Raw genomic sequence first — 23,901 nt, forward strand, 5'->3', positions numbered from 1 at the left:
AGGACTGAATCCAAGAATACTATATCCAGCAAGACTATCAATCAAAATTGAAGGGGAAATCAGGAGCTTTGCAGACAAAAAAAGCCTCAGGGAGTTTATCACCACCAAACCAGCAATGCAAGAATTGCTAAAGGGAATACTGTAAAAAGAAGAAATAAACAGGTAAGAAGGAATACAGACACAAAAATAGATATGACTGCAAACAAATACCTTTCAGTAATAACTTTAAATGTAAACGGACTAAATGCTCCAATCAAAAGACATCGAGTAGCTGAATGGATAAAAAAACACGACCCATATATATGCTGTCTACAAGAGACCCACCTCAGAACAAGAGACTCACACAGATTGAAAGTGAAGGGATGGAAAAATATCTTTCAGGCAAATGGAAATGAAAAAAAAGCTGGGGTAGCAATACTTATATCTGACAAAATAGACCTCAAAGTAAATGCCATAACAAGAGATAAGGAAGGCCACTTCATAATACTAAAGGGAGAAATCCAACAAGAAGAAATAATTCTAGTAAACATATACGCTCCCAATATAGGAGCACCCAAATACATAAAAAAACTCCTGGAGGATATCAAGGGAGAGATTAATAGCAACACAATCATAGTAGGAGACTTTAATACCCCACTATCACCACTGGACAAATCCTCTAAACAAAAAATCAGCAAAGAAACAGCAATCCTAAATGACTCACTAGACCAGATGGAATTAATTGACATCTTCAGAACATTTCACCCCAAAGCCACAGAATATACATTCTTCTCAAGTGCACATGGGTCATTTTCAAAGATAGACCATATGCTGGGTCACAGGCAAAGTCTCTTCAAATTCAAGAAGATAGAAATTATATCAAGCATCTTCTCAGATCACAGTGGCATAAAACTGGAAATCAACTACAATAAATACAATCCAAAGAAATCAAACACATGGAGACTAAACAGTATGCTATTAAACAAGGACTGGGTCACCAGAGAGATCAAGGAAGAAATAAAAAACATCATGGCAACAAATGACAATGAAAACACAACAATCCAAAATCTATGGGACACAGCGAAAGCAGTCTTGAGAGGGAAGTTCATAGCTCTACAGGCCTATTGCAAAAAACAAGAAACAATGGTAATAAATTACTTAACCCTACAACTCAAAGAGCTAGAAAAAGAGCAGCAAGAAAAGCCCAGTGTAACCAGAAGGAAGGAAATAACAAAGATCAGAGCGGAGATAAATGACATAGAGACCAAAGAAACAATACATAAGATCAACAAAACCAAGAGCTGGTTCTTTGAAAGGATAAACAAGATTGATGGACCTCTAGCCAGGCTCACCAAGAAGCAAAGAGAGAGGACCCAAATAAACAAAATCAGAAATGAAAGAGGTGAAATAACAACAGACCCCGCTGAGATACAAAGGATTGTTACAAAATACTACGAACAACTCTATTCCAACAAACTGGACAATCTGGAGGAAATGGACATATTCCTAGAAAAATATAACCTTCCAAAAATCAATCAAGAAGAATCTAAACAGCTCAATAGGCCAATAACTATGGACGAAATTGAAGCAGTCATCAAAAAGCTTCCGGCAAACAAAAGCCCGGGGCCTGATGGCTTCACAGGAGAGTTTTACCAAACATTCAAGGAAGAACTAAAACCTATCCTCCTCAGACTATTCCAAAAAATTCAAGTGGAAGGAACACTTCCAAGCTCCTTCTATGAAGCCAGCATCACCCTAATACCAAAACCAGATAAAGACAACACAATGAAAGAGAATTACAGACCAATATCCCTCATGAACATAGATGCCAAAATCCTCAACAAAATTCTAGCAAATCGGCTCCAGCAGTACATCAGAAAGATCATACACCATGACCAAGTAGGATTTATCCCAGGAATGCAAGGATGGTACAATATCCGCAAATCAATAAACGTGATACATCACATAAACAAATTGAAAGATAAAAATCACATAGTCATATCAATTGATGCAGAAAAAGCATTTGACAAAATCCAACACCCTTTCTTGATAAAAGCTCTCAACAAGGTGGGAATAGATGGCTCATACCTCAACATAATAAAAGCTATATATGATAAACCCACAGCAAACATCATACTCAATGGACAAAAACTAAAGACATTTCCCCTAAGAACAGGAACAAGACAGGGATGCCCACTCTCACCACTCCTGTTTGACATAGTACTGGAAGTATTAGCCATTGCAATTAGACAAGAAGAAGAAATAAAAGGCATCCAGATTGGAAAAGAACAAGTAAAGCTGTCTTTATTTGCAGACGACATGATATTGTACATAAAAAATCCGAAAGACTCCGTCAAAAAACTAATAGACTTAATAAATGAATTCGGCAATGTAGCAGGATACAAAATTAACGCCAAGAAATCTATGGCCTTTCTCTACACCAATAGTGAACTTACAGACAGAGAGACTAAAAAGGCAATCCCATTTACCATCGCACCAAAAAAATTAAGATACCTAGGAATAAACTTAACTAAGGAGGTAAAAGACCTATACACGGAAAACTACAGGACACTGAAAAAAGAGATAGAGGAAGACGTAAACAGATGGAAGAACATACCATGTTCATGGATTGGTAGAATCAACATCATTAAAATGTCCATACTACCCAAAGCAATCTATAGATTCAATGCACTCCCCATTAAAATACCAACGGCATATTTCACAGACCTTGAAAGAACTCTCCAAAAATTCATCTGGAATAAAAAAAGACCCCGAATAGCCACAGCAATCCTGAGAAAGAAGAATAAAGTAGGAGGGATCTCAATACCAGATTTCAAGCTGTATTACAAAGCCACTGTTCTCAAAACAGCCTGGTACTGGCACAAGAACAGACATATAGATCAATGGAACAGAATAGAGAATCCAGATATTGACCCAAACCACTATGCTCAATTAATATTTGACAAAGGAGGCATGAACATACATTGGAATAAAGACAGTCTCTTCAATAAATGGTGTTGGGAAAATTGGACAGATACATGCAAAAAAATGAAGCTTGATCACCAACTTACGCCATACACAAAAATAAACTCAAAATGGATACAGGACTTAAACATAAGACGGGAAACCATAAAAATACTAGAGCAATCCACAGGCAGCAAAATGTCAGACATATGCCAAAAGAAATTCTTCACTGACACTGCCCCTAGGGCAATGGAAGCTAAAGAGAAAATTAACAAATGGGACTACATCAAAATAAAAAGCTTTTTCACAGCAAAAGAAACCATCAACAAAACAACAAGAAGGCCCACTGCATGGGAGAACATATTTGCAAATGGCATCACTGATAAAGGTTTAATCTCCAACATCTACAGGCAGCTTATACAACTTAATAAAAGGAAGATAAATGATCCAATAAAAAAATGGGCAACAGACCTAAATAGAATCTTTTCAAAAGAAGACAGAAGGAAGGCCAAGAGACACATGAAAACATGCTCAACGTCACTAATTATCCGAGAGATGCAAATCAAAACAACAATGCGGTACCATCTCACACCTGTCAGAATGGCTATCATCAACAAATCAACAAACGACAAGTGTTGGCGAGGATGCGGAGAAAAAGGAACCCTCGTGCACTGCTGGTGGGATTGCAGACTGGTGCAGCCACTGTGGAGAACAGTATGGAGTTTCCTCAAAAAACTGAAAATGGAACTCCCATTTGATCCAGTAATCCCACTCCTGGGAATATATCCGAAGAAACTAGAAACACCAATTAGAAAGGATATATGCACCCCTATGTTCATAGCAGAGCAATTCACCATAGCTAAGATTTGGAAACAGCCTAGGTGCCCGTCAGCAGATGACTGGATCAGAAAACTGTGGTACATCTACACAATGGAATACTATGCTGCCATAAAAAAGAAGGAATTCTCATCATTTGCAGCAACCTGGGAGGAATTGGAGAACATTATGTTAAGTGAAATAAGTCAGTCAATGAAAGAAAAATACCACATGATCTCACTCATTTATGGATAATAAAGAACATTATAAACTTGAACAAAAAGATAGATACAGAGACAGTAAAGCATCAAACAGACTGTCAAATTACAAGGGGAAGGTTAGGGAGAGGTGGGGGAGATAAGAGATCAATCAAAGGACTTGTATGCATGCATATAAGCATAACCAATGGATGCAAAACTCTGGGGGGTGGGGGCATATATGGGAGTGGGGTGGGGGGAGGGCAATGGTAAGATATGTACACATATAATACCTTAATAAAAAAATTGAAAAAAAAATATAATAAATAGGAGGAGCATATTAGATACGTCAGTCAAGAATGTTACCACTAAAGAAGAGATATTCAGTTGAAATTAAATGATGAAAAACAGTCAGCCCTATGGAAAATAGAAGAAGAAAGAATATCAGGAAGAGAGTACAGCATGTACAAAAGCCACAACACAGGCAAGACCTGGTATGTAGGAAGAAATTAGAAGTCTATTATGGCTGGCTAAGACAAATGAGAAGGATATTAGAAAGCAATGAGGTTTTAAAAGTAAAATAACTATCAAGTAATGAGGTTTTAAATATTCGAGTATTATAAACAACATTTTTTAAACTGTGAGTCATGATCTACAATTTAAATTTGTCATAACAGCATTAAAAAAAAGAAAGATATTAGATAGGGTCAGAGCATAGTATACCTAGTAAGGATAGGAATTATTTTGAGAAACTTTGTTTCTATCATTTACATATATGGTTTGTGTATGTGCATACTTGTATGTGCATGTGTGTATTTACCTAAGTATAACATGAACACCTAACTTTCTCAATGTGGATGGTAGTTTAAAAAGCTTGAAGCACATTGTATGGACTCTGGCAAAGAGGTTTGGATTTTGTTTTAAGCTGGGATAGGAGTAAGGAGGATGGGTAAAGGAGATAAGGTAAGGTTCGAGTCAGAGAAACAACCCTAACAAAAGACTTAGGCCAGAGAGATCATGGGAAATCAGGGGAAAGGAAGTGGCAAACAGGGTACAATCCTGCAGATGGGTCATGTGAGATGACTCTGGACCACGTTCATTAGATGAAATGATAGGAGGTAATATTATTGGCAAGTGTTTCCATGTAGGGATAGCATGTAGACTAGACTAAGGAAATAAGTAAGTGAAGGCAGACAGAATAATTTTTAAAATATATTTGAGAGGACATGAGGGAACTAGGAGAACTGAAGAACTATGGAGAATTGTTTCTAGAGATGGGGGATATATTTTTCACTTAATTTCCACTAAGTGAATCACACAGGTTAGGAACTGCTAGCCCTCTTTTAGAGCTATAAAGAGAAGCTAGTGGTAGCAATGATGGACAGTGTTTGGAATGGGTGCAGTGGTGTGCAGTACTTACTGGACTATTGTGGTGTGGCTTTGTCTATGGTCTGGCTGCTAATGTTGCCTGTACCTGTCTTTTTTTCAGCCTAATTCCCCAGACTTACTGGAAATTCCCTGAATCACAAATATCTTTCAATATTTTTTTTTGTTTTTCTTATAAACCCAGAGTTGGTTTCTGCTGCTTGAAACCAAGAACCCTGCCTTAAACAGTTTCCCATTCTGAAGTTTTTATGTGAGTCACCAAAGCCCTATATAGCAGTAGCAACATTATTCAACACACAGCATTCATGTGATACAGAAGCTCTGGCTGGTCAGCATGAACTACTTATTTGAGTTTCTAAATAGACCTTCTCTTGAGTGCTCCAAGTCAGACCAAAGGCAGAAGATACACCAAAGAGAGATGTGCCATTTTGTGAAAATAGTAATTCAGAAAGGAATTCAAGTAATCTGACAAACTTTTATTATTACCTCAGAATAAAAAATAATCACTTAAATATAAAGTAATAAATACTACTCAACAAGACTAAAAATACTTGCCTTGGTTTAAATTCAGGAGACATAATTATTTCTGCTAATTTCAATGGCTATTAACAATAAATATATACAGTGAAATATTATTCAGCCATTCACACCAACATGGATGCAACTTAAGGGCATTGTGCTAAGTGAAATAAGTCAGACAGAGAAAAACAAGTACTGTAGAATTTCATATGTTGTATACAAAAAAATCAAACTTATAGAAACAGAGAGTAGAATGGTAGTTTCCAGGGGCTGGGGTATAGGACTCATGGGGGGATGATGACAAAGGGTACAGACTTTCAATTATAAGATGGATACTTCTAGGGATCTAATGTATAACATAGTAACTATAGTTAATACTACTATACCGTGTACTTGGGGGTGGGGGGAGAAAAAGACAACTGATCAACCCTATACATGTGCACAAGCCCAAAAGAGTTTTGTACTGAAAAGATAAAAACAAAGTAAATAAAAAAAAGAAAAAGCGATGTTAATACTGTGGTTAGCAGCATCTCAATTCGGTTCCATTCATTTTCCCCTATGTATTTTAAACTATAGAGTAGCCTGTTCCTGTCTCAACTGCCACTAAATGCTCTTCTTTATTTAATTCATTCAACAAATGTAAATTGAGGACTTATGTACAACTGTTCCAGGTATTAGAGAGAGAATGGAGAGCAAACAAATAAGGTACCTGCCTACCTGAATCTTACATTCTAGTGGGGAAAGACAAGTATTAGCTAAGCTAAAAATAGGTAGCCATAAGAATAACAGACAGTCCTGTTGTGGAAGAAATGTGGTTTCTGTTAGAGAATGGTAGGGAAACATATACAAAGTCTAAACCACAGAAAAATTATTTGGTCAATAATATGACTAAGGAGGATCCACACAGGTAGAAAATGGAAGAATATAGACAGAAAAAAACACCACAAAACCCAACACAAAAAGAGACAGTGATTCAAGTATAGAGTAGCTGGGTAGTTGACTGTTAGATATTTAAAACATTTAATCTATAAGAATGTCTATTATATTTAACAACTGAGGTCACCAATGACCCTTATAAGAGCAATTTCACTGTAATGTGAAGAAAGCCAGCTTGGAAGAGGCTGAAGAATATGCGGTCAACCCTGAGAGGTTTTACTATTAAGAGGGATACAGGAACCAGGCCTTCATTAACAAGATGGATATATTTTCCAGTGGGACTTAAAAAAATGGAGGCAGCTAAAGCATGTGTGTATGTTGTTGAGGCCGAACATAGTACTAACCCAGGCAAATAGGCAGTATGTCCAGTACCCAAAGTCAGGCACACCACTGAACTAAAAGCAGCCTGGGGCCTCAGAGCATTCCCTGGGAGGCAGCTCTGTCAGTCTGACTGTTTCTGATGGCCAGACTAGGATTTGTTGGTAATGTCCTCTAGAACCTTCTGTCATTATAAAGCTCAGCCTTCATGAATCAAAATTTATAAAGCTGAAGGACTATACTCATATCCTAAAAGACTTTCATCTCTGTGAGGCACAATATCGTGATTCCCAACTTTTTCAAATATGTCTTCTCACTTTAGCTTTCAAATCTTTGTTCAAACAGAATATTTTTAATCCTCATCTGAGAGTATGTTTATTTATTTTAGAGAGAAGGGAACATGGGGGGGGGGGGGGAAGGGAAGAGAAAGAGAGAAATATCGATGTGAAAGAGAACATCAATTGGTTGCCTTCTATATGTGCTCCGACAGGTAACTGAAAGCACAACCTAGATATGCACTTTGACTGGACATGGAACCCGCAAACTTCTGGTATATGGGACGAAACTCCAACCAACAAAGCTACACCAGCCAGGGCTCAAAGCAGAAAATTTAACACGTTTTGCTTTTTCAGTAAGTATTATAAAAGTACACTAAAAGTGAATATACTTTTTTAGACAATACAAGGCCTGGTTAATTAAATAATGCTTTTAACTATTAATCCCCATTTTTTAGATTGGGAATTCTGGTGCAAATGTTATTTTCATGAGGTTATACTGTAGTCAATGGGGGAAATGATACTTGAACATGGGTCTCTAAAGTTCATTCATGAAAATTGTTAAGATACCTTGGTTCCAAACCTAAAAAAGCGTATGTGGATTTCTTTCATTTCCTCCTTTCTTAAAAAAGAAAAAAAAATAGAAGAGGGGAGAGGAAAGGAGGGAAAATTTGAGTATCTAAACTCTTCCAAGTGTTATCATGCATAACTATTCTGGATGCCAAGGTATAGGATAAAAAGATGTCACAGAACAAATTGCCCTTAATGTGCATCATTTAATTTACTAATAGAAAATAACAAAAAGGTAATACAGACAGGGCAGTCAAAGAATAATCTTTTCTCTTAAAAGCTATTTAACTAAATATCTGACATTGAAAAATAGTTACATATGATGGAGTTTTCCACATATTTTATGAATATAAAAAGAACATTTTATATTCACAAAATAAATTTAATTATAAAAGTATAAGATGGAGTTTTAAAAACCATGAAAATAGATTCATGTGAATAACAAAAAGCTTAGTCTTAAAAAGTCACATTCAATTATCTACAATAAGGCATACAATAGTACAACAGATAAAATTTACTATTTTTTTTCTAACTAATCAACCCTTCTCCCTTAACAACCTAAATAATTCAAGACCAAAAGACTACCACCTGCAGCTCACTGAAAAGAACCATGCACTCAGGGTCAGAAAATAGGAACTCTATACACTAACTAGCCAGGCAAATTAGTTTACCTCTCCTGACCTCAGTTTACTCATCTGTAAAGTAGAAGAATTGAAATAAATGATCTCCCTGACCTTACTAACTGTGACATTCTAAGAAGCCATATTTGAAAGTGTTCCATTTTGAGAGAAATGGGCATTGCTATGGGATTCATGAAATAGGTCCTTTCTAATTAATTATAGACGGACCTTGGTACTTTTTCCACAAAGGGGCAGTTCTTTTTCCAGCAACTTCCTAAGTAACCAGCCATATACTTCCTAAAATCCACATGACAAACCAGATTCTACACCAATTTTAATGTGTACATTAGTAGAAGCAAAAAGGAAGAAAACATCCCTTCCATATCAATTTCAGAAATTTCATATAACCATTTCTTCCTAGCAGAAAGCATTTTAATAAAAAGAAAGCAAAATGTAAGATGGCTGTAGAGTAGCTGGAAGCTGCCTGCACTTGCTCCCAGCCATGAACCAGATTTACAGCTAAACTACAGAGCAATCGACTTGAAAAATCAACTGAAGTGTAGCTGATATGAAATATTATATCCAAGGAGCATTGAAGAAGGCACATAGAGACTGGTAAGAGGAACAGACACGCAGAAAAGGAATGCCCCCTTCAAGGTACAGCAGGCTGAGAGGCAGGAGGGATATTCTATCTCAGCTGCAAAGCTCCCGCCCCCCCTCCCCCGCCCCCTGTGAATACAGGGTCTCAACCCCACACAGGGATCCCCAATCCAGAACAACAGAAGAGCCAGGAAGAAGAGCCAGTGTAGCATGGAACAGAGGGAGTCAGGAGGGTTCTGTCCACCTGGAAGACGCAGACCACACCTTCCCATTGAAGGAGTGCTCCCATTGTTAGCAGGAGGCTCGGTGGAGGGGAGCATAGGAGAAACCTGGGGGATATCTGTAATACTGTTAATAATAAAAAATAATAAATTTAAGAAAAGCAAAATTTAACCCACAAATCTTAAAACTATTGCACTAAAAGACAAAAAACAAAACAAAACAAATAACAACTTGAAGAGTATCTCTTTTAAGGTTCCTTATTAAATATTTTTAACCTTTTACACTCGGATGTCGAGTGTGACTCGACACGGTTAGCATCAGTAGCAGCTCTTTTTATACTCTTTGAATGTATCAATAATTTGAAACATAAAAAAATCCAAGTAAATAAGTTTGTATGAAAAGAAACTCCAGTTTTTTATTCTACTGCCGCGCTTTGTAAAATCTGGGGTATTTAAAAAATTAAATCCCGAGTAAAATAAAGGAATCGAGAAAAAAGCAAGCGAGTGCAAAGGATTAAAGTGTACAGAAAAAACATAGATGATTTTTTAAAAAATGTACTAACTACATGATTTTCAACTAACAACTATTTTAAAAACATGAGTCTAGTATGCATACTTATGGATTTTGAATAAATCTATTCAATGTCAATATATTAATATTGTAACACTACCCAAAGTATGTCATGCGATGTTATTATACATAGAGGCCCAGTGCACGAAATTCGTGCACTGGGGGAGCGTGGGTGTCCCTCTGCCCAGCCTGCACCCTCTTCAATCTGGGACCCCTCGAGGGATGTTCGACTGCCAGTTTAGGCCCAATCCTGGTGGGATTGGGCCTAAACTGGCAGTCGGACATCCCCCTCACAATCCAGGACTGCTGGCTCCCAACCGCTTGCCTGTCGGCCTGATCACCCCCTAACCACTCCCCTGCCAGCCTGATCGATGCCTAACTGATCCCCTGACAGCCCGATTGCCCTTAACTGCCCTCCACTGCCGGCCTGGTCACCCCTAACTGCCCTTCCCTGCTGGCCTGGTCCCTCCCAACTGGCCTCCCCTGCCAGCCCAGTCACCCCCAACTGCTCTCCCCTGCTGGCCCGGTCCTCCCCCAACTGCCCTCCCCTGCAGGCCTGGTCCCCCACACACACACTGCCCTCCCCTGTAGGCCTGGTCCCCCCAACTGCCCTCCCCTGCAAGCCTGGTCCCCTCTAACTGTCCCCCCCCCGCAGGCATGGTCCCCCACAACTGCCCTCCCCTGCCGGCCATCTCGTGGCCAGCCATCTTGTGTCCACATGGGGGTGGCCATCTTGTGTGTTGGAGTGATGATCAATTTGCATATTACTCTTTTATTAGATAGGATTATTCAAATAAAAGAGTTCTGTGGTTCAGATTTTAAAATACTGCAATTCTTTCCCATAGGACTACTCAGAGCCTTTAAAAGACGAATAATAGGAATTTAGAGACCTCAAAAAAAGGGCCTTCATGCAGTATTTCCCTGCTTTTGTAACCATAAATGGACTAACGTTTTATGAAATACAGTTTGATAAATTCTGTACTAGGGTTGATGATAAATCTATAAACAGGAAAACATGAGATGGCTTTCTATGGGTCCAGTCTTATTATAACAAATACCCATACAATGAACATTAGAGCATTTTAAAACATTTGGTAATTTTGAAACAGAGATAAGCTTCAAAGAGTGTTTGATATAAGGAAATAATCTAAAATAAAAAAATTAAAATATTTCTTAAGTTGGTCCTGATATACTATGATTTATTTCTACTTTAGCATGATGGAGGAGTGCAGGAAGTATGAGTCAAAAAGGAATGGGGGAAAGACGAAAATCATTTAAAAAATTGATTTCTTAGCTACATCAAGAAATTTCAACTCAATTGGACTCTCTACATGTTATGAAATGTTTCTCAGCAGGTTTAATTATAGTATTCTAAATGATTAGAGATTATAAATTACAGACTATGTAGAAATGGACAAGACAGAAAATATAGACAGCCTTTGAGAAAAATCCTCTTGGGAAAACAATTGTAAGAAAATATACAAATGATGTAGCCTGGGTTACTACAGAGGCAATGATAAAATAAACAGGAGTGAAAGCGAATTAAGTTACCTTCCCCTTGAGTAAAGAGTTATTCTACTCCAACTCCCAGCACGTCTCAATTGTTCAATTTAAATATATGCTCACTCACTAACTCACACAGTGAAGCCTGTCATGCTGGCAAATAAATGTCCATATTCACAGTGAAAACCAGGTAAACACTTTAGTATCATCAAATTATAATGATTGTACATTTTCATAAGTGATGACACATCTCTGTGAGGGCAATCATCACTTCGAGTGAGACCCGTGCATTATGGCTACTCGGCATGAGGATGCTGGTGACAGGAGCGTAAGTGGACCAGCACTGACTAAGCACACACAGGCTGTAGGCCATGGACTGAGTGCTTGAAAGTTCATGATAAAGATTGGCATCCCCATCTTCTGGAAGTATCATCAGCAAAAAGCATTTATTATCACACAGAAGGAGAAATTTGTGCCCCAAGTCAGGGACCAGACACTAACTGGCTATTAATTCAGTGTGGTGAAAGAACATGGAATAATCTTTCCTAACACACATGGAAGTATACCAAATAAAAAGAGGGAATATAAAGAACCTAAAATGAATATTAGAAACAAAAATTGTACATAGTAAAATGTCAGCACTACAAAATGAAAAAAGAAATTGGAATGGCTTTTGTTGAAAAAAACTTTTACTATATTTGAGAAAAACATTCATAGTCCTCTAGCTACTAAAATTTTTACTATAACTCATGGCAACACAATATTTCTTTAGTAAATATGAAAATGATGCTGCAGAATCTTAATAAAAAATTATACCTGTTAGAAAGAAAAGTTTTCTAAAGATGTATCCTTCTTTCTCTTGACCAAGGGTGCACATTTATGGCATGACTGGCTGCAGTTGAGATATAATCTGAGCCCATACAGACCAGTTCAAAGCTAACTGGACTCCATGGAAAATGAACTCATAATCTAGACCTCATCAGTCATGATCTAACCAACTGAGCTAATGAGCCATATAAAATACATGTTGGCATGAGATATTTACTTTGAATCATTTCTGTGCTTAAATAGGCCATATAATTTTAGTCAACTTTAGAGATGCTGTTTTCCCAAGGTTTTGTGAATAAATTGACTCACTGATCACACATTTACCTATTATATAGAAGGTCAGTGGTGGGGTAGTTTAAAAATACACAGGGCAATATGCAGAATTTAGAGTCTATATAGGAGAGAAAAATGTATTAGGAAATAACTACAGTACATAATTTAACAGCAATAACTAATGTTTATTGAGTGTTCACTATTTCTCAGATATTACACAAAGCACTTTTGATAAGCTAACTCTATCCATCTCATAGAGGAAAAAAAGTGAAGCAGGTTGTATTAACTTTCACAAAGTCACACTCTAGTAATCTCTCACCCTGCCTTGGAATAATGATAAATGTCTGTGATAGATATTATAGAGCTAACTCTCTCAACACTCATTCCAACTACCCTTTTCCCTTGCCACTTTCTAGCATATGGACATGAAAGCTACAACTCTTATTCCCAGGTTGCTGGCTGCTAACGATTACGAGGTGATACAGTTATGGCCAATGAAATGAAAGCAAAGGAAGCTAGGAGTTTCTGGGAAAGCCTCTTTCTCTCCCCACAACCCCTTTCTCTCTCTCTCTCCTCCTCTCTATGTCTCCATATATATATAATGTGATATATGATATTATGTGATATTATATGTAATATATACATACTCTAGATAGAAGAGAGAAGGTGAAAAAAGAGGTTTTCTTTTTATAAAGCAAACATTATCTTTATTTAACAAACTAGAATATTTAAAATACAAGTCAAACATCTACATTAATAAGAGTCCTCAGTTGTCAGCAGTGCTTTAGAGGCTGATTTTTCTAAGGACCAGACAGGAGGGCCTGTATGTATAATAACAGCAAAAGATCTCAGAGTGTGTGCACACAGAGAAGGGAGGCAGTTGGGTCCTGAGCAAATGACACTACACAGTGCTCTTGTCTCATGGCCAAAGACAATGCTTTTTTATATCAGATGTTTTCTGTATTTGAATATCAAATAGTTTATTTATACAAAATAGTAATTTAAAAAAACTTACTCCTAGTAGTTCAGTGTTGTAGAAATTAGATAATCATATTTCAAATATATGTTTTCCTCATAAAAAAAAGCATTGAAAAATTCCTGGAAACATTCCCTTTTGAACTATGCAAGAGACAACTGAAGTACTTCCTACATTAATCAAGAATTTCCACATATATTTCATTATATTTGGATTTTGTGTACCATATATACATGCAGTCCAATTATTCATATACTGTATATATAATCTATCTTACCTAATAATAGACAAACATGTAAATTGACCGTACCTCCACTATGCCACCAGCCAATCAGGAGTGATATGCAAATTACCCAACAAAGATGGCGGTTAATTTGCAAACACAGGTGCTTAGTGACGGGGGCAGGTGGGATGCAGGTGTTCTGCCCCACCCCCGGTCTCTCAGGACCTCTAGGCAGCGTGGGAAGGCAGGGCTGGAGCGGAAAGAGGCGGCTCCAGGGCCTGAGCGGAAAGGGGCTGGGCCGGAGTGGAAAGGCGGTGCGGGCAGACAGGGAAAGGAAAGCCCATTCTAGCACGAATCTTGGTACATCGGGCTTCTAGTATATATATAAAAGCCTAAGCGACCGGCCAACTAGCTGACCAGTAGCTATGACATGCACTGACTACCAGGAGGCAGATGCTCAACACAGGAGCGGAAACCACAGGCATGAAAACATGGAACAGACTGATTAATCTCAAGAGGGAAGGGTGGGGGGAGGGTGGAAAGAGATTAACCAAAGATCTTATATACATACTAGAGGCCTGGTGCATGGATTCGTGCACCAGTGGGGTCCCTTGGCATGGCCTGAACCCTTTTGCAATGCAGGACCCCTCAGGGGATGTTGGAGAGCCAGTTTTGGCCCGACCCCCGCAGGCCCGATCCAGACAGGAGGGAGCCCAATCCCTACAGGCCAGACCCAGACAGGCGGGAGCCGATCCTGTGCATTGAGCGTCTGTTCCCTGGTGGTCAGTGTGTGTCATAGCGACCGGTCAACCGGTCGTTAGGTTGCTTAGGCTTTTATATATATAGATAATAAAAAATCCAGTTCTACATTGTGCAAATACCTAACACTATATGGTGCGAATATAAAATAAGCCTTATTAGAGAAAATCTTACAGGCTGACATATAGCAGAGGGAGCATAACTGGACTGGATACACCATGGAAATTGCTCCAGTAGAAGATCTCTGGCCTCAAGCAGGAGAATTAAAAAGACTCCCACATAAACTTACATTGCTCCATTGGTATAGACAGTATCGCTTCCTTCCACATACTGCACCTGAGCTGGGTAGACATGCTGTACCTGTTGCACAGTCTGTACCTGCTGTACCTGAAAAACAAATATTATGACCTTGGTGAGTGATAGATAGGAAAAAAATGCACTGCATTAGATTTACCTAAAAGATTTTTCTAGATTGGTGATCAATGTGAGAATGGCTTAAGATGTGATCCTTAAGATCCTTCAAAGATAAGTGCATGTTGGTTGGGCCCAGATCAACTTCAGCAATGAGGCTGAAAAAATTCTATAACATTCCTGTAGGTATGTATATACACACTTCAAATGTTTAGGGTGAAAATTCTGAAAGCTTCTCACTATTTTGAAAATTTAAGAATTCTCTTACCCTGGGTTGTTAAAGCTAAATTTATTTTTTAATTAAAAAATTCATGATGGAAAATTTCAAACACTTAAATGTAGAATAAATATTACAATAAAACTCATTTATTCATCATCTAAGATAAATAATTGTCACAGGACCTCATCTTTCAACCTCTCAGAGGATTATTTAAAAGCAACTGCAGAGACTATCTCACTTCACTAGTAAATATCTCATTTTGTTTCTAAGAGAAAAGACCTATTTTTAACATGAACACAATATTAATATCACATATAAATATTAGCCATTCCTTAAAACCACCTAAAATCCAGTCATGGTTCAAATTTCTATGATTATTCCAATGTCTTCTTATTGTTGGTTTGTTCAAATTAGGACCCAAACAAAGTCTACATATTACATTTGTATCTTTCCCATCTTTCTCTTTTAATATATAATAATAATCTATGATAATAAAAGCATAATATGCTAATTAGACAGGACGTCCTTCCAGATGACCTTCTGGACAAGGCCAAGGCTGCAAGGGAAGCCCGGGTCCCGAGTGCCTGCCAGCGGCCGGAGGGAAGCCTGGGTCCTGGGTGCCAGAGGGAAGCCAGTGCCGGCAGCCGGGAGAAGGAAGGACTACTCTTGCACGAATTTCATGCATCAGGCCTCTAATCTCTAATATTTTCCCATCCTTTTTATTTCTTGATTGTTACTTGTTGAAGAGACTGGATCATTGTGTAGAATTTCTGGTATTCTAGATTTGGCTGATAGCATCCCTGAGATGAATTTTAAATAGTTCATGTGTCCACAGCATGTAATATAATTGGGTAGATCATGGGCCTTGAACAGGTTCAAATTTCAAAAGCTGTGCACTTCCCATGGTATCATATCAGCTATCATGTAACAACCAGTTGTCTCTCTTTCTGTAATCTCTACCTAATAAAAGAGTAACATGCTAATTTACTGTACCTTCATGACGCCCACAAGCCAATCAGGAGTATGTAAATTAACCCAACAAAGATGGCGGGTTAATTTGCATACACAGGCGCCGAGCTTGGGAAGGCAGAAAGGCGGCTTCGGGCCAGAGCAGAAAGGCTGTTCCAGCCAGAGTGAAGGCAGTGCTGGCAGCCAGGGGAAGGAAGGCCCATTCTTGCACGAATCTTTGTGCATGGGGCCTCTAGTCCTATATAATAAAAGGCTAATATGCAAATTGAGCAACCAGTGGAACAACCAATAGCTATAAAGTGCACTGACCACCAGAGGGCAGACACTCAATGCAGGAGCTGCCCCCTGGTGATCAATGCGCTCCCAGGGGGAGCGTCACTCAGCCAGAAGCCGGGCTCCCAGCTGGCGAGCACAGCAGCGGTGGCAGGAGCCACTCCCGCCTCCGTGGCAGTGCTAAGGATCCTTCGGGGGTCCCGGACTGCCAGAGGCCATAGGCTGGGCTGAGGGACCCTACCCCCAGTGCACAAATGTCATGCACCAGGCCTCTAGTGTTACATATAATCAGTGGGATCAGGTGTTGTCAGTTGAATGCATGTATCCATGTTTTACCTGAGGATATTAGTAGCCAATGATGATCATTTTCTAACCATAGTATTTCAATTAATAATGGTTGCAAGTTTAGTTAGTCTAATTCTGCTATACATTTTCATTTATTAGTAGACTTCTATAATGAAATATCTCTCAACAATAATTTGGTGACTTTGAAATAGGGTTGTATGGGAAGAATAAGGTAAATACATGATTCTTTTCTTGAGCCAGTATGAAGAATGATGAGTTTATCCCCTAGCTCCCTCCTAGTGTAGTTTTGCAATGGATTTTTTAGTTTGCTTTGTATCCTTAAGATTCTTGGCTTTTGAAAATATTTGATGCTTTTCAATATAGCAGTTGTTCTTCTAAAACTGTTCCATCTTTGACAAATGGCAGTCCCTTCAAATAGAATCCTCTTTCTTCTGACATGACCACAGTAATCTTTAATTCTCCTGCTTTCTGCCATAAGATTGTTCCAGGTTTATCTCTTACATTTGGTGTCCTAGATCTTGAATCAACCATTTTTTCAAAGAGCCTGGCTCCTATTAGCAAGGAGAAATATAAGTATAAAAACTGTTTAGGAAAGCAATTTATAAATAGGCATACTGTTTGACCACTCTGTGATTTTCTCTACAGAAATACCTAACATCCAAGGAGGCACTGTTCAATATTATTAAAGAACTAGAGACCTGGTGCATGAAATTCATGCACGGGGGGGGGGGGGGAGGTGGGGGGGTTCCCCTCAGCCTAGCCTGCACCCACTCCAATCTGGGACCCCTTGGGGGATGTCCGACTGCCGGTTGCTGTACTGACCAATTTGCATATTACCTTTTTATTAGTATAGATACAGTCTATAAGAGCAAAAAGTTATAAGAAGAAACATTAACGACTATTAAAAGTGGAGTAATTAAATAAATTATAGAAAAACTATTCTATAGAATATATGGCTGATATTAAAAGAATAAAGAAAGATTAATATTTACTTTAACAGCAAGACTTCTAATACATTATCAAGTAAAAAAGTGTCTCCAAACAATACTTAGTGTGATTTGATTTAATGTTTAAAATATGCATATACTGCATATATGTGCATATAACTGTATATTTATATATATACTAGAGGTCTGTTGCATGATGATTCGTGCAATAGGCCTTCCTTCACCTGGCTGCCGGCACCGGTTTTCCTCCGGCCCCCGGGACCCAGGCCTTCGCTCTGGCCGCCACCTTCCACCTTCACTCGCTGACTCCGGCTGGAGTCTGCAGGCTTCTCGCTGACTCTGGCCAGAGTCTGCAGGCTTCGCTCCAGCTGGAGTCTTTGCTTCGCTCCAGCTGGAGCACCGCTCATAGAACTCCCTCTGCACCCCACCCTCCCATTCCTAGCAGGAGTCCTACCCTGCCCAGCCACTCCACACCTGGAGCAGCTGGGGGCAGGGCCACCGCCATCTTTGTCCTGCTATTTTGCATATTCCCTCCTGATTGGCTGGTGGGTATCATGGAGGCATGGTCAATTTACATATTTCTCTTTTATTAGTGTAGAAAAGCCTAAGCAACCGTTAGGATGGAACGGCTGGTTGCTATGACATGCACTGACCACCAGGGGCCAGACGCTCAACGCAGGAGCTGCCCCCAGCCCACAGGCCCTGATTGCTGATGGGGCCTGCCGGCCAACCTCTTGGTCTCTCCCCCCTGGCCGGTAGGCCCCAATCAGCTGATTGGGGCTGGGCCAGTGGGCTGGGATGGGGAGCCAGGGGTGTGTGGTGGTGGATGCAGCCTGTTTCCCAGGGGTCTGAGGGCCGGCCCCCCTCAGGGCTGGTGGCCAACCTCCGGAGTCCCTTCCCCGATCTCTCTCCTGGCTGGCAGGCCCCAATTGGCCCGCCACCCACCCACCACAGTGGCGGTTGGCCCTTCCCTGGCCAGCAGGCCCCGATATCCTGATCAGGGTCTGCTGGCCAACATCCCAGTCTCTCCCCCCCGGCTGGCAGGTCCCAATCGCCTCTAGTATCCAATAAAATGATGTGGGGATAATTGGACAGATACATGCAAAAAAATTAAACTAGACCACCAACTTTCACCATAGTAAGAATAAACTCAAAATGGATAAAAAACTTAAATGTAAGTCAAGAAACCATAAAAATCCTAGAAGAAAAAATAGGAGGCAAAATATCAGAAATCTCACATAGCAGAATTTTCACTGATACAATGCCTAGGGCAAGATAAACAAAGAAAAAATAAACAAATGGGACTACATCAAAATAAAAGCTTCTGCATAGCAAAAGAAACCAGCATCAAAATGAAAAGTGAACCCACTGTAGAGGAGAACATATTTGCCAATAATACATTTGATAAGGGGTTAATTTCCAAAATATATAAAGTACTCATACAACTCAATAAAAGGAACACAAACAACCCAATTAAAAAATGGACAGAGAACCTGAATAGACACTTCTCCAAAGAAGACATACAAATGGCCAAGGGACATATGCAAAAATGCTCAAATCACTAATTATCAGAGAGGTGTAAATTAAAAAGTGAGGTACCACTTCACACCTTTCAGAATGGCTACCATCAATAAATCAACAAATAGCAAAAGTACTGGCAAGGATGTGGAAAAGGTACCCTAGTGCACTGCTGGTGGTAATGCAGATTGGGAAATTTATAGTTTTAAATATTTTTATTAGGGGAAAAAACAATGCAAGAAATCTAAAGTTTCAACTTTAAGACGCTAAAAAATGAAGGAAAAATTAAACCTAAATTAGGAAAGAGGAAATGAAGAGCAAATGAACCACTGAAACAGACATCTAAAAAACAATAGAAAAATCAATACAATGATAAACATTAAGGAAGACTTAGGAGTAAAAAAGACACAATTTTGAATACCAAGGATAAAAAGTGAAACACATCCTAAAGACAAAAAAAAAAGCACAATAAAGACAAATTAATGCCAATAAATTCAACTATCTGGATTAAATGAATAAAATCCTTAAAGGCTACAAATTACCAAAGAAAAGGGAAAAACAATATATACTGAAATTGAATACCTTCTTACAGAGGAAACAAACTCCAGATTATTGGTGACTTCTATCAAACATTTCAGGAAGTAAAAATAAAAAGCCAACCTAAAAGAAATGTTTTACCAAGAAAAGAATAAGGTCAAACTCCTTGTTGAACAATTTGCTTATTAGGTTTTTATTATATAGGATGGATTTGAATTTTGTCAGATGTTCTTATAGCATCTGTTGAGATAATTACATCATTTTTCTTAGTATAAATTTGGTGGACTACATTTAAGTTTTTTATCCATTTTGAGTTTATTCTTACTATGGTGTAAGTTGGTGGTCTAGTTTAATTTTTTTGCATGTATCTGTCCAAAAGAAAAGAACATATTCCACTATTTTAATGAGCTTAGCCTTTACCATGAGACCAAAACCAGAAAGACATTACAAGAAAAGACGACTACAGAATAATTTCTCTCCTGAACAAAAACACAAATATCATCACCAAAACACAGTCCTCCCGGTGTACTAGAGGGCACCTGATTCCAGGACCCCAGCAGTTACCCAAACCAAAGGATGCTGGAGTCCCTTATATAAAATGGAATAGAACAATGCATACAATCGGCCCTCTACCTCAGAGTGTTCCCAAACATGGATGGAAAATACTGTTTTTTATCTGTTCTTGGTTGAATTCATGGCTGTAAAAACCAAGGATACAAAATGACAACTGCATATTTATTGAAAAAAATTCACATATAAGTGGACATGTGCAGTTCAAACCCGTGCTTTTCAAGGGTTAACTGTACATCTATCTCAGCAATACATTTATTGAACAATACATCATAATCAGGTGGGGTGTAGCCAAGATTGCAATGTCATGCTTAATATTTAAAAATCCATCAATGTAGTCCACCAAATTTATACTAAGAAAAATGATGTAATTATCTCAACAGATGCTATAAGAGCATCTGACAAAATTCAAATCCATCCTATATAATAAAAGCCTAATAAGCAAATTGTTCAACAAGGAGTTTGACCGCTAGCTATGATGTGCATTGACCACCAGGGGGCAGTGCGGAACAGCACCAGGCCAAGGCATGTGTGAGCAGGAGTCTGAACACCCTGCCAACTGCCCCGCAGATGGCAACCAGTGGCTGGGATGGGGAACTGGGGGTGGGTGGCAGCAACCAACCTCCCGAAGTGCCCGGGCAGGGGGCTGTGACCTCTTACCAGCTATCTGGAGGCAGGGGTGATGGGGACAGAGGTGCGGTGAGAATGCTGATGTCTGCCAAACTTGCTCTTACTCCCCTTACTACCCTCTCCCGGGACGCCAGGACTCATGCGCTGGGGAAGCCCCCCATGCTCAGTTGCTGGGCCCCCGCGAGGAACCCACCCTCCACCTGCATGGCCTCTTCTAGGTGAGCTGGGCCACAGTCGCCGGGATTGCAAGGGCTGGTCGGGCTCCCTGTGGGTTCCCGCAGGAGCCTGTCTGTGAGGCCGGATGGGAGAGAGTGTTCTGCCTGTCCGGCTCCCTTGCAGTGCCGCTGGGTGGACCAGAGGCCCACACTGTGCCCCCACCCATGGCATCCGGCTGCACTCACTGCATCTCTGCATGGGGACTTGGGCGCCATGACTCAGGCAGAGGGGGGCGCACGGGGGCCTGCCCTTCCACACCAGATGCTTGCACTTTGATTGCCGGCCAGGCCTAGGGATCACACCTGTGCAAGAATTTCGTGCACCGGGCCTCTAGATCATGATAAAAACAAAACAACAAACTCTCAGTAAGCTAAGGCAGAAGGAAACCCTCAATCAGACAAAAGGCATCTATGAAAAACACAAATATCATACAAATTAAATGGTAGGAGTCAGAACTTTAGCACTTAAACAATATTCATTCTGTTTAAATTCTTCAGTGCTTTCCTATCACACAAGATGAAAAAATAATTCAGACCAGAATACAAAAATCTTATTAATGCCTTCTAAACCTTGATGGGTGTTTTTAAACACAGCTTCTCTGCTCCTTTATAATTATACAATTACAATTTTGCACATTATTTTTACCTTCTTATAGCTCGTGTTTTTTTCCTACATAAACTATCTCACCTAACAACAGAAAGCCACCATTTTCCTTCCAGGCCTCATTAAAAATGTTCTCTAAAAAAACCTTCGGTAACTTATTTTATCCCATAAGAGACTGACTATTCCTTTCTGTTTCCTCTCTTAGGACTCATTACTACAGGTGGTAGCACATGGCTTACGTTCTCAATTGGTAGTACTTTATGTAGCCAATATGATGAGGTGGCAAAATCAGTTAATTTGGAAGTAGAACTGATTTTAAGTACTTGTGCTGATACTTGCTGTCTGTATATAGCAGTGATGGCGAACCTATGACACGCGTGTCAGCACTGACACGCGTAGCCATTTCTGATGACACACGGCCGCTGAGGCGGCTGCATGCGGAGGATGAAACATTTGCTGCTCCTGAGGATGAAACATTTGAGAAATAATGTTTTTTCCTCAAAGTGACACACTATCTGAGTTATGCTCAGTTTTTTGGAGAAGTTTGACACACCAAGCTCAAAAGGTTGCCCATCCCTGGTATATAGGGATAGCTGGTTTATTTCTTTACATTTTAATTGCCTTGTGTGTAAAATAGAAAATATATCTACTTTATCACAAGGACTTTTTGTGAGGATACAAAACTAAAATATAGATACAAACAAAGCATGGTATAGGCATATATGATAATTATAATATGTTTTGTAAGTTAGTGAAATTATTAAATACTTCAAAACTAAGAGTCTTGCCTTCTACATCTGTGTAAATTCCACCTTTACATCTCACTTGGGTTTAGGCATAAATATGCACAATATATGTTCACCAAAGTTTCCTTCAAATCATGAAATTCTACAATTAAATCATAAATGAAACTTGGAAAGTTCAAGAATCTTGGAAAACAAGTCTTGGATAGATGCTGGCTAACTCATCTCGGATGGCAATATATAAATATGTCCCTTGATCACAGACATTTTATAGCACAATGTAAAAATAGGGCATAATTCTTTGCATTATCTACCAAGTTAAAGAACTGAAAAAGCAAGTGAAAGACACACTAAATAGTGAAAATAGTGAATCACAGCATATTCTGGAGGATACAATTTTCATTATTATTCAAGGTGTGTGTTTTTTTTTTACCAACCACTAGAAACTGGGCTGAAGATGCCCTTGAAACAATTCAGTGATGATAAGATACGGAACTGCACATAGTGCTTGAAGTTTGAGAAGATATTCCTTCAAGGATACATAGTGGAGGAAGTTAAAAAAGAGATGTGAAAAAGACAGAGATAGAAGAATATAAAAGAAGAAAAATTACCTTATGTATATGCCTCATTTCATCAATGAGAAGTTAAGATCCTTGGAAAGTTTTAAGTTGAGGATTTGCTATTTTACTTCCTTTCTTTCTTCCTTACCTTCTTCCTCCCTCCCTCCCTCCCTCCCTCCCTCCCTCCCTCCCTCCCTCCCTCCCTCCCTTCCTTCCTTTCTGTCTTCCCCCTTCCCCCCTCCCTTCCTTCCTTCCTTTTTGGACAGCAGGGCTCTATTATCAATAAAAGTGACTTGGAGAGCCACAGAAATGCTGCCTTCTATCTTAAATTGAAGTCAGATCCGGGAAAGATAGGTGTCTATAGAACCAGTCTATGGAGATTTACAAACCCAGTCACAGGATGGAAAATGAGAATGAATGGTAGAATTCTAGCCTACCTGTACTCCTGAAGCAAGTTCACACATAGAGAAGCAACATTTATTTTGTTGCTATATTCCCAAAAGCCCAATACAGTGTAAACACACTGTAAATATTTAATAATTACTCAATAATTAAATAATGCCCTGTACCTAGCAAAAGACATGCCTACTGAATCTCTGTAAAATTTATCAGTATATTCTTAATGTGGATAAATGTATTAGTCTTTCAAAAAAATAATGAAGCCACCATGGAATGCTTATTATTCCAAAGTGAACTGATAAAACTTTTAATGCCATTTAATGTATCATTAAAAACCAAAGGTGAAATTAAAAAAAAATTTTGCATATTTTCTTGCCTAAAATAAATTGTGATTCAAATTTGTTCAAATATTATTTGATACTGTTCTTATGTTAAACATTAATTTCTGTTCAAATATTTACTAAA

General features: G+C 39.0%; 1 protein-coding gene across 13 annotated transcripts in view; it reads right to left on the minus strand.

The window, feature by feature from the left end:
• RFX3 (regulatory factor X3) overlaps window positions 1–23,901 on the minus strand; it is a 291,507-nt gene that overhangs the window by 103,009 nt on the left and 164,597 nt on the right. For all 13 annotated transcript variants that reach the window (XM_079790204.1, XM_079790195.1, XM_079790206.1 and 10 more), the window contains one exon: window positions 14,824–14,921. In XM_079790204.1, coding sequence (XP_079646330.1) covers window positions 14,824–14,921 — 98 coding nt within the window. The remainder of the gene's footprint in view (window positions 1–14,823; window positions 14,922–23,901) is intronic.

The sequence above is a fragment of the Cnephaeus nilssonii genome (assembly GCF_951640355.1).
Source record: "Cnephaeus nilssonii genome assembly, chromosome: 14".
NCBI classification, from domain to species: domain Eukaryota; kingdom Metazoa; phylum Chordata; class Mammalia; order Chiroptera; family Vespertilionidae; genus Cnephaeus; species Cnephaeus nilssonii.